This window comes from Rhizomucor pusillus (genome assembly GCF_041956525.1).
Source record: "Rhizomucor pusillus strain CBS 183.67 unplaced genomic scaffold VTP01scaffold_8, whole genome shotgun sequence".
NCBI lineage: Eukaryota > Fungi > Mucoromycota > Mucoromycetes > Mucorales > Lichtheimiaceae > Rhizomucor > Rhizomucor pusillus.
The window spans coordinates 836,103-849,023 of NW_027192150.1; the positions used below are offsets into that span (position 1 = coordinate 836,103).

Sequence of the window (12,921 nt, forward strand, 5' to 3'; positions counted from 1 at the left end):
GAGCTGGAAAGTTCAGGTATCGAAATGAAGACAACACTCGATGAACCCTATCAAAGAAAGATGGAAAATCTGAACTTGTGTAGTGTGCTGCGTGATTGATGGCAAGTTGAGAAATTCTCATTGTAATAGCGACTAGTGACTGGCAAAAGGAGTACATACGCTATAGGGCCTTGGATCTGCATGCATCTGGCGTGCATATACCGCTTGATCCATTACAACGATATAGATTTGATAGACTGCCCTTCCAAGTTTGATCTCGGTCCTGGAGAGTCTTGTGACATGAAGGGAATATGTAGGTAAGCATTCCTATCCGTGATTAACATCCTGCGTTGCTCTATATAGAATTATGTCCGAGCAAATATTACTAAAGCTTCCGATATGAAACTAACAATATCTTAATGAGATCAATCAATGCATTGTAGGCATACTGTGGATGTAAGACTAACTCAAATGCCTCATCAAAATGTCTGATCACCTAAAATTAGTAAGGGATAATGCAGCCGTCTTTAAATATGAGAAGGGAATACAAAAAGAAGAGATTAGGGGAGTTGTAGTATTTAAACGTGTATACACAAACAACAGGACAGCATAGTCAGTAACGGGGAGTCGCACAGGTGACATGCGTTGAAACCAGTTCCTTAAATTTGATACGATCAAACTGAAGACCGTTTCTTCCGAGGACTTCATCGAAGAACTGATCTTGCTCGCCTTGGGTAACGTGACCACTTACTGCCAAGGCTGCCTTGGCTTCTTGACCTCTTTCTTCTCCAATAAAACCTGTGTTTAAGATTTTGACGGTCTCTCCAAAGGTACCTCCCCACAGTAGCGGCTCTAGGTACTTTAAGACTGCCAATCCTGCCTTGAACAGTATGATGTCTCCATCAAGCAGAAATATATCCCAGAGTCGCGAGGATAGATCCAATGGAATTACGGACGAGAAGAGGGTCATGAACCAGTCTGGTAAGTAATGATCCGGCGTCAGGGATAGGTTTTTGAAATGCAGGTATAGCTTGGGCAAATTCTCGGCGAACATAATATTGAAAATTTTGAAATAGCCGCGCACCTTGGACTCGTCGGAATCGTACAGTGCTGAAAGTACGTTGCTTTTTCGGATCATGTTCAACATTGCTGCAAAGGTATCTTGGGCATTCATATTGAGCAGCAGCATACCTGCTAAGAAGGACGCTCCTCGAGACTATACATCCTCACCTGTGAGATTAGAAGAGATCGGAAAAATTTGGTGTGATATACACATACGTATGTCATATTTTCTTGGTATCCTGCGTATGCATGCAATACTCGCCGTAGTGATATAAACAATGGGCCATTCGGCTACAAACCAGCGGGAGATTTATGTAAGCTTGTCGTCCCTACTTTTCCCAGCACAACATACCTGGAATACGCAAAGGCTGGGTAAAGTACGCAGGATGTCTTCATCGATAACCTTATTAAGGAAGGCGACCTCTTTTGAAGGCATGTCGCTTTCAACAAACTCCTCTTCCTCTTCATCACTATCTTCAATATCTGAACCGACTCTGAGGTTGTCATCGTTGTCATCATTAGCATTGCTAGTAAGCTGGCTATCGTTTGTTACTGGTTGTTGAGGATGGATGCTAGCCTCATTCTCCAACTCTAGTGCCTTTCGGCTGTGGACATGCTCCTCAATTGCCGCCGATTCCTCAAGAGGGATTTCTGTGCTTGACAAACTCCGGGCATCGCTCTTTGTATCGTCTATCTCTTCTTCGTGGAGTACATTTAAACTGCTGGTTCGACGCACGCGTTTCAGCTGGTATAATTCCTGGCTCGATGTTTCGTCTTCATCTGCTCGATACAAGTCTTCTCTTGAGCTCGTAAATGCTTCGTCCTTGCTTCCACGCCGCATGTAGCGGCCAGCAGTTTTCACTCCGCCGTGTTCATTGCTGTGTGATGTAAACGGTACTCGCCGTAGACAACTTGCAAAAGTATCTACCAGTATGCTTTAGTAACTGAATACTGGATGTCTTATCGTGTCATACCTTTGGTAATCTGTAAATCATTTCCTATAGCAAGCTTCCATACTCTTTTCCGGCAGCGTGGCGGAATACCCTGTAGCCATAAATCATGTGTTCTCTGATCTTTACGTCTAAACTTGTTGTTGGATCAACGCGCGCCGACAAGCTGTATAGTAACAGGATACTTTACCTTGCTTCCCAGTTAGATATAATCTGATTCTCCCAAATATGTATAGCTTGCATCATTTTCTTGTCCTTTTCCTCTTTCCGTCGATTGCTTTCCTTTTGTTTCTTTTCCTCTAAGTAAGCGAGCATGATTGATCAGAACCTGCAACCTGGAGAGAAAATTTCTTATTCTGCCTACCCAACTGTCGCGCCTTTTTCATCATAGCTTGATGCTGTTGTAAATGCTTCTTTTCCTCGTGCGGATCTTTTGGTGGCAACATTCTGAAACGGGCGTGTTTGAGAAATCTCTGTACTCAATTATGATGGATGTCACTGTACCTTGGCCGAGTCTTGGAAACTACCGTTTCTAGCGGCGATGGTTTCTGTGTATTTTTAGATCGGCTAAACAGGTTCAAGCTTTGCAAGTAAAATGTTGAGTTTCTACAGTCGGAAAGAGCAAATATATATACGATGCTGCTGCTGTTACCTCGATCGACGTTTAATGCCGTTGAACGATGTTCCACCAGACTTTACGACATAGTCTGCCTCGTAAACGTTCCGCCTAGCTCCTCTAGAGCTGGTGGATTTGAGCCCGTCCTCCTTTCCTCCAGCGGCGGCGGCGGCCGAGGCAGCAGCTGCAGCAGCAGCTGCCGCCGCTGCTGCCGCTGTTGTTGTAGTAGATGGATCGTCGTTCAGAACGTCAGATATTGAATAAAATGGTCCAGATGCATCTGTAGACATGCGAGAGTCGGGCGCTGTTCTTCGTGGCATAAACTTTAGCAGCTTTGAAGGCGACGTTTGCTCAAAGGTATGCTCTTTGCTGGGCTGGCGGGGCAAGTCGAGCGATACTTCCTCAAAGAACTGATCGTATTGGTACGTTGTGCGCCCTCCTCCGTTATGTTCAGCGATGCTGCTGCGTTCAAGGGTTTGGCGCGAAGTGTCGATCGAAGGAGTGGAACGGTGACCTTCCTGGTGTGAAAGTTCGTCGAGCATCTTGTCGGCTGCAAAAGCAGTTCTCGAGTGGTCATCACTGTTTGAAAGCCGGACGTTCGAGAAATCCTCCGAGAGATCGACGTCGACACCTTGCTGCATGACGTGTGGATCGCCGATTTGCGAAGCAGTGCTGTGTTCTTCCATAACGTAGTCCACAATGTCAGCGAACCAGGTACTTGCTCTTTATGGATTGCTGGGTTGCAAGAATTGGGATGTCTCGCATTCAACTCCAACTCTCTGCATTATTCATTTACTGAATTTGGTGAGCCTGATAAAAGAGATTCCATGGCCCATGTTTCGTCTTGCTTGAATGTCTTGTTCATCTAATGATAGTTTAGTGAATTATTTCATGTCAAGTGCATGGAATGTAAGCATTTATCGCTATATGCTATCGATATATTATCTTGCGGATTTTCCCAAGCATAAATTACTGGGTTCCTGACCGGTGCAGGTTATTGTTGTCAATTCTGGTGTGCTCTGCTGAATACGTTCTGCCATAAGTGATTAGCAGGCATATATTACCTGATAATCTTGACTGTATGAAGAGCTGCAAGGAACATTCGAAACTATGCAGAAAAAGCTGGTACACTCCTCCCTCTTACTAATCGAAACCTACATTCTAAGCACAGTACTATATTTTTCTAGATGAGTTTTCAGATCACCTACGAATAAGAACAACGGATACCGTGATATCCATGCCAGGCATAAGCCCATGAACTACATCGTTGAGAAGAACAATATGATCTTGAAACTCACGTTCTTAGTGCACGCAGTACCTGTGCAATATGTTTGAGAGAAGAGCGACAATGAGATGAAACATATGCAGGCTGAAAATACAAAGATTGAGACGTTCGCGAGAGAGAAATATCCGTCAAGCGCATCAGGATAAAATAAGAAGGCTCTTCAAACTGACTGTTGAAAAGGGCTGGAGTGCCTCGGCTTGCCGCACTTTGGAACCGTTAGAATGCAGTATTGTTGATTCACTTCTAAAGTAGGAAACATTTCCTGTACTCATGGTTCTTGTATTTTGGTCACGTTTTCTCTAAAATGATCCCCTTTAATTTTCATCATTTGAGCATTGTAAAAAGGAACAACATTGTTATCAGTGTGAATGTCATATGTTGCAACGAATAAACCTGTAAGGAGGAGGTGTTGACTTTTTTTCCACTACTTTGCGCCTGGCGTTTCCATCATGCATATCTCTGGCAAACCGCCACTCAACGTCTCACACATTTAGAGTGCCGCACCGTTCAACCCCTCTTTCGTCCTCTTTTTTTCTTACACGCTCGCCCTAATGTCAAAGCTACTAAAGTCGCGCCGGCGAGGCCGCGCCTTCAGTGATTCACACGGCGACCTGAGCGAACAAGAGGACGCTGTGAGCTTAGCAAGCCACGACTCCGTGTCAGACAGCGAAAGCAACCCAAGTGACACCGAGGACAGCGATTCTGACATGGACGGTCATGCTTCAGAAACCGAAGAAAACATTTCGAGTGGCAGCGAGGAAGAAGACGAAGATAGTTCTGTTGTGTCCTCAGAAGAAGGAAAAGAGGAGAAAGAAGTGAAACAAGGTTTGTTTCACTGTACTTCTTTAAACCTGCCTTATCCTAACTTTGGTACCATTGCAGACGACGATCAGGTCCAGAAGGAGGAGGGAAGCGGTGACGCAAATGTCGTTCAAGAGAAGCAAGATCAATCGCAGGAAGAGAGTGACAAGAAATGGAAGAACCTGACGGTACGTGAACGGCAAATCCTGGAACGGCTTGAGAACCGAAGGCGATTGGCCGAGGCAGAGGAAGCCAGTTTTGTCCCAAATGCTGGACAGTTCTGGACACACGATGATCGAACGAATGAAAATGGAACAGCGCGAGTAGGAGACGAAGCAGCGCTCAACGGCACAGTGGAAGGTGCATCTATGGATATGATGCCTAGACCAAGGGCCGACGGTCGTCCTATCGTAAGAAAGCGCCGGCAGCACCGGCGCGTTCCCGAAAAACTTATCAACAGCCGATGGACTCACGATGGTTACGAAGAATTGTGTCGAATCGAGGAGCAAGAGGAGAAGGAAAAGCGAGAATATAAAGAACGCGGTGAGCCGTGGCCACCGAAACGCAAAGCTTACAACAGAATTCGACGAGACGGGCAAGCGAGAAAGCCAAAGAGCAGATCATTGCACGCAGAAGAAGGAGGCGCGAATGCTAGCTGGAACATGGCAAGCGCAGAGAAGCTCGCAAATGATATTGCTTCGTGGCCTGCACTGACTACTCAGAAGATACCCGCTCAAGTAGACGATACCAATCAGGATCAAAATGCAAAAGATTTTGATAGCGGATGGTCTACGACGCAAAAACCAAGCAAGAATGAAACTGATGGCTGGGGATCTGCTCCTGCTGCTGTCGCTGTTGATACTTGGGATGCTGCACCAACAACTGAAACCGACAAATCGTCGCAATCTACAGGACAGGACCAGTTAGCACCGAGTGCAACCAAGGTTGATGATACCCATAGAGAAAAAGAAACAAAAGAGATCGAGAATGGTTGGTCGACAGTGCAGCAACCAAGCTTTAACAAAGATGATGGCTGGGGATTCGCTCCTGCGGATGTCAGTGTCGACACCTGGAATGCAGCCGAGCACGTGACTTGGAAGTCTGAACCCAACAATTTATCTCAACCAGTCGATACGAAAAACAAAAGCACAGGTATCAGCAAAGAATCAAGTAAACCTGCCCAGAAGAAGAAAGGAAGCGAGGTCTCAAGAGATGGCAATGTATCAAGTTCGTTGCAAGGCAGCATGGATGACTGGAAAGCAGATGTGGCAAAAGGCTGGAAGAGTTTTGAGAAACCTACAGTGAACAGCACAGACACCTGGGCAACTATAAATGAACCAGTTCCCTCAGGGAATGGCTGGGATGATCCCACAGCTACGGAAATATCAGCTAACAAAGCTTTGGATACCTGGAGCGCTACACAAACTGCTACAGATATTATAAAAGAAGACTCGAAGAAGATGAAATCTCCAAAAGTATCCACTGCCGAACCTTCCAAGTCACATGACGATAGAAAGGATGACGCGAACAAAGAAGATGATTGGAAGAATAAGGCATCGAAAGGCTGGAGCTCGATCGAATCACCTATGGAGAAGAATATTGACTTGTGGCAAACTAACGTGGAGAAGGATGTTACTGCCGCCGGCGTAGATACTAAAGATGGAGCTACTAATGGCTGGAACGCCACAAAGGCATCTGATGTCAACAGCACCGATGCATGGACAGATACAAAAGACACCTCAGCGGAAACCGACGGCTGGAAGGCCGAGGCAGCGAAGGGTTGGGGCACGGTTGAATCAGCCGCCGAAAAGAATATCAATACATGGTCTCAACCTCAAAGCATCGAGGAAACTGCCGCGGCAACGGATAGTTGGAAAATAGATGCCACTAGTACCTGGCAAAACTTTAAAGCGCCTGCACCTGATCTTTGGCCAGTTGGTAACCAAGATATCCGAAGACAAGATGGAAATGACACTTGGAACGAAGGAAAAGAACAACAACAGACAGCAACAGTTTTGGAAGACGAAGAATGGGTGTCATCAGGCCTAGAAAAGCAGCCTAGTCAAAGCAGTAGCACTGAATGGAGGACACCAAGAAAACCGCCTTTCAATGCTGGTAGTCGATCATTTAAAGAACGCCGCAGACCCGACTTTAAAAACATCGAAGACGAAAAGGCATCTTCAGCGTGGAGCTCATGGGCTTCTTTAAAACAGAATGACGGAGAACAGAAAAAGGCAGGCCGAGGATATCTCTCGCAAAAGAAGAAACCTTCAGCGGCAGCACAGCCGCCAGCATCTGACGCTTTTGAAAGTAATCGACAAGAAGAAGGACGGCCAGAACGGACATCAAGCGAATATAAAGCGGCAGCAACGCGGAGGGAAGAATCAAAGCCTTCCTCTGGTCTATTATTTCCCTATAAAAAGGAACGGCCTGTTGCAAATGGTCAAACCGATATTTTCGATTTTGAAACCATGAAGGAGCCTTGGAACACGTTATCCGAGCATAAACGCAACGATGCAACGGGTCACGAACGATTTATTGAGGAAGGCGATGCTTCTGACCAGGACTCGGATGTTGAGATACTTGTTGACGAAGGCGATGCACCACCACCTGTCAGCTGGAATCACCGCGAAGTAGAAGAAAATGTAGAACGTGATAATATCCCTACACCACCATCGGCCGCTTTTGATCGTGGCGTCGAATCACCCGACTCACGGCACCATTCTGAAAGCCCCGGAGCACCTCCATACATGCCTTACCCACCACATCCAATGTATTACCCACCTGATCCGTCGGCTTACTACGGCATGCCGGCATATCCTGTTCCGTTCATGTATCCGGGGATGCCACCACCACCGCCTCCACCTGCGCCAGCGCAGCCTTCTTCTCAAGACGGATCCACGGATTCCCAGACGCCGCCGCCAACTGCATACCAAGCCAACGGCATGGTATATTACGGCATGGACCCCGCTGCGGCAATGTATCAGTATTACTACTACTACTACCCACCCGGAAATGCTACTGCTGCCGGCATGGCATATGCTCCGAAAGAAGGGGAAGACTACGACGACAAGGAAGATTACGACGAAGGGTGGGGACCAGAGCCCGAAAACAGGCACAATGGTGGATGGGAATCGAATCAGCAGCGACGGCAGCAGCAGGCAGACCATGCAATGAATGGTGGTGGCTATTACTACTATCCAGCACCTAACCCTTACCCGTACCATTAATAAGGTAAACATCTGCGAACTCTTTCTTCCTAGCATCCCACCCACCCGTCATAATCTTCTTCTTTTTTTTAAAAAAAAATACCATTATGTATTTGTTTTCGCATTATTTCCTGGATTCTTTATCCATAATAAAAGATGAACTACATACACACACGCAAAGATCATCATCTCTTTTCGTCAATTATTATTAACGCGCAGCAGCACCCAAATAAGGCAAGTTTCAGGCACACAAAGCAGTTGTTCCTGCTGCGGCCTACTCTCTTTCTCTCTCCCTTCACTTTACGAAGTATGCCCACAAACAACAAGTTGGACGAGCTGCCACAGCGGCTGCCTAAAATGATCGTCTTCGATCTGGACTATACGGTCTGGCCTACTTGGTAAGTCGTTGCGTAGGCAGAAATGGAGATCGAGAAAAGCTCAAACTTCTCTGAACAGGATCGATTGCTCGGATGGCAAGTTGCTTAAAAGTTGCATGGAAAGCGGAGACGATGTTCTTACTGCAAAACTGTTTTCTGTAGGTCCTCCGTTTAAATACAACGAGAACAAGAATATTGTTTCTGATAGGTAAAGTAACAGCAGCAAGCAGTCCACACTCGAACAAAAAGTGAATTGACTTGAGGTTATCAGAGGCGGCGAAGGTTTGCCGCTGTTCAAGGACATTTCGACAGTGTTTGCACTTATCAAGTCCATGCCCGACACAAAAATCGGCATTGCATCGAGAACATGTGCACCAGATTGGTAAATTTAAAGATGACCTATTTATTATATCCATTGCATTGATTTTATTGGACATTTAGGGCTCTCAAATGCCTAAAGCTCTTTCGAATTCCAGAGTTAGGTAATGCCACAATGTACGAGGTTATCGATCACTTTGAGATCTATCCAAGCTCCAAGATCAAGCATTTCAAGGCCTTGTCGCAAAAGACTGGTATTCCATGCAACGAGATGCTCTTCTTTGACGATGAGTGGCGCAACAGCGAGGTTAAGACCGCGCTTGGTGTGCACTTTGTACACGTCGATTCAAGAGAAGGAGTGACAATGTACAAGTTTATGAATGCTCTGCGCACGTTTGCAAAGGAGTCGCAGTATACACAATCCACATTGAACTTTGCAAAGTGAAATAGCATCCATCATTTCCCTCCGCCATTATTTTGTATATGTAATAGACCGGCGCGCATAAATATACCATTTTTTCCTGGTGTTTTTTACTTTTGGGGATACAAAGTGTAGAAAATAAGAGGTCTCCTAATACTTTTACATATCGTCGTCGCTAGCAGCAACGCCGTCACCTTCATCCTCATCACCGCTGACCAGCTCGTTCTCCTTCTCTGCCTGAGCCATAAGGGCAGCAAAGTCACGATCATCCGTTTCAGATACCAATTTCGCTTCCTTCTCGACCTTAAACCGAGACCATTTGAATGATTCCAAGGTTTCCTTGATTGCGTTGATTGCCTTTTCCATTACTTGGAAACCGGCAGCCTTGTCAAGAGCATCCGCAGTGACGACGTAAAACGGAGCAGCCAAGTATGTGACCTTGATCGGTACCTGCTCGGTGGATTCGGCCTCACCGGCGGCCAGAGCCTTTTTGATTGCATTGACACCATCAATACCAGTGCATCTGAGATCAAGTTCTATACATGAAAACATAAATCGATATGTATGTTCACACCACTAATGGCCGTTCTTTTTTCATCTTACGTGCACGAATTTTGACGGGTTGAGGAGTCATTCTGCGTCTGATGTTTGCTAGCAATTCGTTCATAATTTCTGGCTTAACATCCAAGCCTTCAAAGACAGAGTTGGGGTCGCTATAAAAGAAGAACAAGAAGAATGACTGTAAGTGTCTCCGTTGCTTTTGGCGATATTAATGCCAACAGTGTTATAACCTACGTAATAGCGACTTTGAATGCATCGTATGCGTGGCCGAACTTTCTGTACAATGGCCAGCCAATGGATTCGTACAATTCTTTCAAGGCAACGTCGTGCTTTTCGGCAACATGGCGCAGAATAGAGTGAACGGCTTTGGATTTGTTGAATCGTTCTTCGCATTTGGCTATGTCTTCGGGGGTAACACGGCGTTTTGAGAGGTCAATGTAACCTAACAGAATCGTCGTTTTAGCATGTATGTAGACGATTTTCCATCAAATATGTATGCTAAATGAACCTTTCTCTTCATCGACTCTAAGAACAACGACAACCTCGTTTCGTCCGACTCGAATCAACTTTTGAACAGATCGGATTCGTCGTCTCGACAATTCGGATAACAAAATCATACCCTCTCTGTCGCCGTATTCGAGCTACAAGATTGTCGCTCATTGTTGAGTTTTGGGAGGATTCATTGTTAAGTCTATGCATTGCAAACAAACCAGCTTGACATAAGCGCCCATATCGGCAATTTGTCGAACGTTCACCATGACGACATCGTCGACCTTGGGAAGCTCATTTTCGTACATGCGACAGTGGAACTTTTCACTCATGTTGGGGTAGAGCGAGTTCTTATTCTATAAAGAGGGAGAAGAAGGGCAAGTAGGTGTGCAAACCGCTCAGGGTCACCCTTTTGCTGCTGCTGCTGGCGAAAAAATGTAAGCAATTTTTGGCAAGTCACAAAGCTGATGAATTTGGCAAGAAGCTCACGCTCGCCGCATGATAGATTGGCCTGACCCAAAAAGTCGGTCTCGCTGTATACTTGCAATATTAAATGGATACGATTTAGAGATATTAGGAGAAAACATGCAACGTGTAGATTTGAGACTGTTGAGTGGACTACAGTATTGGATGACATTCCAACAGCGAAATATATCGATAACACCATTTACTACTACGGATGAAAGATTTATTGCTAGGCAATAAAATATAATCAGTTTCGATACATTTCTAGAAACAAGAACGTTTCAGGAGCCTCGGTTGACTTTGCAGAGGCAGAGGAGGAAGAAGATGCTGACAAAGTTGCTGAGCTGCGCTGCGGTGGTTGCCGCTGCTGCTCCCGCTCTCGACGATGCGGCGGCGGCAGTTGTGTCTGTCGAGGAGCAGGTCGAGTTGCACTTCGTTCTCGCTTGTCTTTTGCTCTTTTGTTCTGGAACCAAACTTGCACCCTTTTAAATGTGGTGTTGAGCCTTTCTGCCAGAACATGTTTTTCTTGTCTCGATGGTTTCGGGGTTTGCCTATATGCTTCGCACAAGATCGCCTGCTGTTCCGTGGTAAAGCGGATCCTCCTTTTGTATCCAGGGTCTTGGTCGCCCATCACATCCTCGTCTTCACTTTCATCAGTGGGAGAACTAAAAGTGACGCTTGTGTTATCATCCTCGTCGTCGCTTGTTCGACGATCCTGCTGCATCCTTTTCATTTGCAACCTTAATGTTCATGCATACATTCCCTCTAATTTGCGCTTATATAGCGAAAAGACAGCCTTCTGCCTGATATATGAGATTTCGCTCTATATATACATTTATCATTTTGTAACCGCATGAATGTGTATTTATCAGAATCGATGTGATGTCAATACGTAATGAGTGTACACAAAGTTGCCGTGATATATACTGTATAGAGACACTGTAGTAACTCATTGATGAGGAATGCATTCTATCGTCATCGGTTTGTATGTACGGTAATATCTTACTATTCTCTCATTCTCGAAGTCAAACTGACACAGACGTGTACATAAAGTGATTGCACTGCATGATGCAAAATTGGTTTCCATTTGATCATACACATAATAGCAAAAGCTTCACAGCAGCCACGAGACATATTGCTAGGCATGAGTTATTTGCCACTGGAATTTATTATGCTATGATGCATACTGAACTATAGTCTTTGCAGCAAAAACATCAGATACATAGAAGGAGTACTACTATTATTACTATTACTATTATTATGATGAGCATTTCATTTGCATTTCGACTTTGACAGTGCATGAAAACGAATGTGTGCGGCAGCAACCTTCATAGTCGTTGCGGATATAGCTCTCTTCGACATGGTCAGCACCATTTTTCGGGTCTTGTTCTTCTTCTTCCCCGGTATCAAGGATGCCATTATCCTCCTCGCCATTGTCTACCAGTTCTTGTGCTAATCTGTTTTTCCTTTCCTTGGACCGGCGGTTTTGAAACCATACTTGTACTTTTTTACATGGAACATTAAACATAGCAGCCAAGTCCTGCTTCGTCTTTCTGGAGGGGTGCGGGTCCTTGTCAAAGACTTGAACTAGAATTGCGACCTCTTCTTTTGTGAAATGTCTGGGAGACATAGTGAGAATGATGAAGACGATTCAAGTGTTCTGTCCTTTGCCCTATTTATAAAAGAATCCAAGTTTGCATTTATCATCGGCTTTCAATATTCACGTCAGAATCTTATGAATGACCAACAGATGGTTTCTGAGAGAAACAAATATATAAAGTGTTCGAAGGATCATGCAAGTTTTGGGTAAAATTAGCGATAAATCTCGGGAAGCTTCCTTGAAGCTTGGCAACCATTGAAGGATCTATAGTAGAGATCATCGATTTCCATAGCTCCATGCTACTAGGCGATACAGACAGATGGTCCTGTACCACTGCTAATATCACAATGACGATATTGCGAATGAGTTTGAAAAATGCGTTCCCTTCATCCAGCTATGCAGGAATACAGATACTATCGACGTAATTCTGTTTGATCAGGTTACTTTATTGCTGGAATACAGAGAACATTGCCATTGAATCAGGTTCATCCTCGATACGCAGTCGTTCCAGACCAGAAAACACGTAACGATGATTTTTGCGTCGATCCGCCGTTCGGATAACGTACTGTAACTACGAATTAACAACATTCATCTTCGTAAAATTCAGTCAGTAGTAGACTTGCCTCACCGTCATCGATCTTTTCCAAGATCAAAGGATAGGTGCTGCTGTCATCGCTCAAGCGGACTGGTTTGCCAGTTTCGTATGACACGATCTGGTTCTTATCGTCCAGGGCAAAGACGGATCCCGCGGACGCCAGATCCTCGGGTGACCGTGTCATGTTGTAGTT

At 45.2% G+C, this 12,921-nt stretch overlaps 7 protein-coding genes across 7 annotated transcripts; 2 read left to right on the forward strand and 5 right to left on the reverse strand.

Moving 5' to 3' along the window:
* Positions 1-592: 592 nt before the first annotated feature.
* Positions 593-3,293, reverse strand: VTP01DRAFT_10323 (uncharacterized protein; the record flags this gene model as incomplete). The annotated part of the gene is made up of 8 exons (XM_069378673.1): positions 593-1,195; positions 1,258-1,332; positions 1,394-1,965; positions 2,016-2,122; positions 2,182-2,290; positions 2,356-2,438; positions 2,496-2,573; positions 2,644-3,293. The coding sequence occupies 8 exons, from the start codon at positions 3,291-3,293 to the stop codon at positions 593-595; spliced, it is 2,277 nt and encodes a 758-aa protein (XP_069239748.1).
* A 1,150-nt stretch (positions 3,294-4,443) lies between these two features.
* VTP01DRAFT_10324 (uncharacterized protein) lies at positions 4,444-7,923 on the forward strand (the record flags this gene model as incomplete). The annotated part of the gene is made up of 2 exons (XM_069378674.1): positions 4,444-4,717; positions 4,775-7,923. 2 exons carry the CDS (start codon positions 4,444-4,446, stop codon positions 7,921-7,923), a joined length of 3,423 nt encoding a protein of 1,140 aa, XP_069239749.1.
* Positions 7,924-8,211: 288 nt separating this feature from the next.
* Positions 8,212-9,042, forward strand: VTP01DRAFT_10325 (uncharacterized protein; the record flags this gene model as incomplete). The annotated part of the gene is made up of 5 exons (XM_069378675.1): positions 8,212-8,300; positions 8,359-8,375; positions 8,442-8,487; positions 8,551-8,661; positions 8,721-9,042. The coding sequence occupies 5 exons, from the start codon at positions 8,212-8,214 to the stop codon at positions 9,040-9,042; spliced, it is 585 nt and encodes a 194-aa protein (XP_069239750.1).
* A 135-nt stretch (positions 9,043-9,177) lies between these two features.
* On the reverse strand, positions 9,178-10,400 carry VTP01DRAFT_10326 (uncharacterized protein; the record flags this gene model as incomplete). The annotated part of the gene is made up of 5 exons (XM_069378676.1): positions 9,178-9,554; positions 9,622-9,731; positions 9,814-10,021; positions 10,088-10,220; positions 10,290-10,400. The coding sequence occupies 5 exons, from the start codon at positions 10,398-10,400 to the stop codon at positions 9,178-9,180; spliced, it is 939 nt and encodes a 312-aa protein (XP_069239751.1).
* A 380-nt stretch (positions 10,401-10,780) lies between these two features.
* VTP01DRAFT_10327 (uncharacterized protein) lies at positions 10,781-11,266 on the reverse strand (the record flags this gene model as incomplete). The annotated part of the gene is made up of 1 exon (XM_069378677.1): positions 10,781-11,266. One exon carries the CDS (start codon positions 11,264-11,266, stop codon positions 10,781-10,783), a length of 486 nt encoding a protein of 161 aa, XP_069239752.1.
* Positions 11,267-11,791: 525 nt separating this feature from the next.
* Positions 11,792-12,163, reverse strand: VTP01DRAFT_10328 (uncharacterized protein; the record flags this gene model as incomplete). Its single annotated transcript, XM_069378678.1, has 1 exon — positions 11,792-12,163. One exon carries the CDS (start codon positions 12,161-12,163, stop codon positions 11,792-11,794), a length of 372 nt encoding a protein of 123 aa, XP_069239753.1.
* A 415-nt stretch (positions 12,164-12,578) lies between these two features.
* VTP01DRAFT_10329 (uncharacterized protein) lies at positions 12,579-12,912 on the reverse strand (the record flags this gene model as incomplete). The annotated part of the gene is made up of 2 exons (XM_069378679.1): positions 12,579-12,704; positions 12,757-12,912. 2 exons carry the CDS (start codon positions 12,910-12,912, stop codon positions 12,579-12,581), a joined length of 282 nt encoding a protein of 93 aa, XP_069239754.1.
* Between the last annotated feature and the right edge of the window lie 9 nt (positions 12,913-12,921).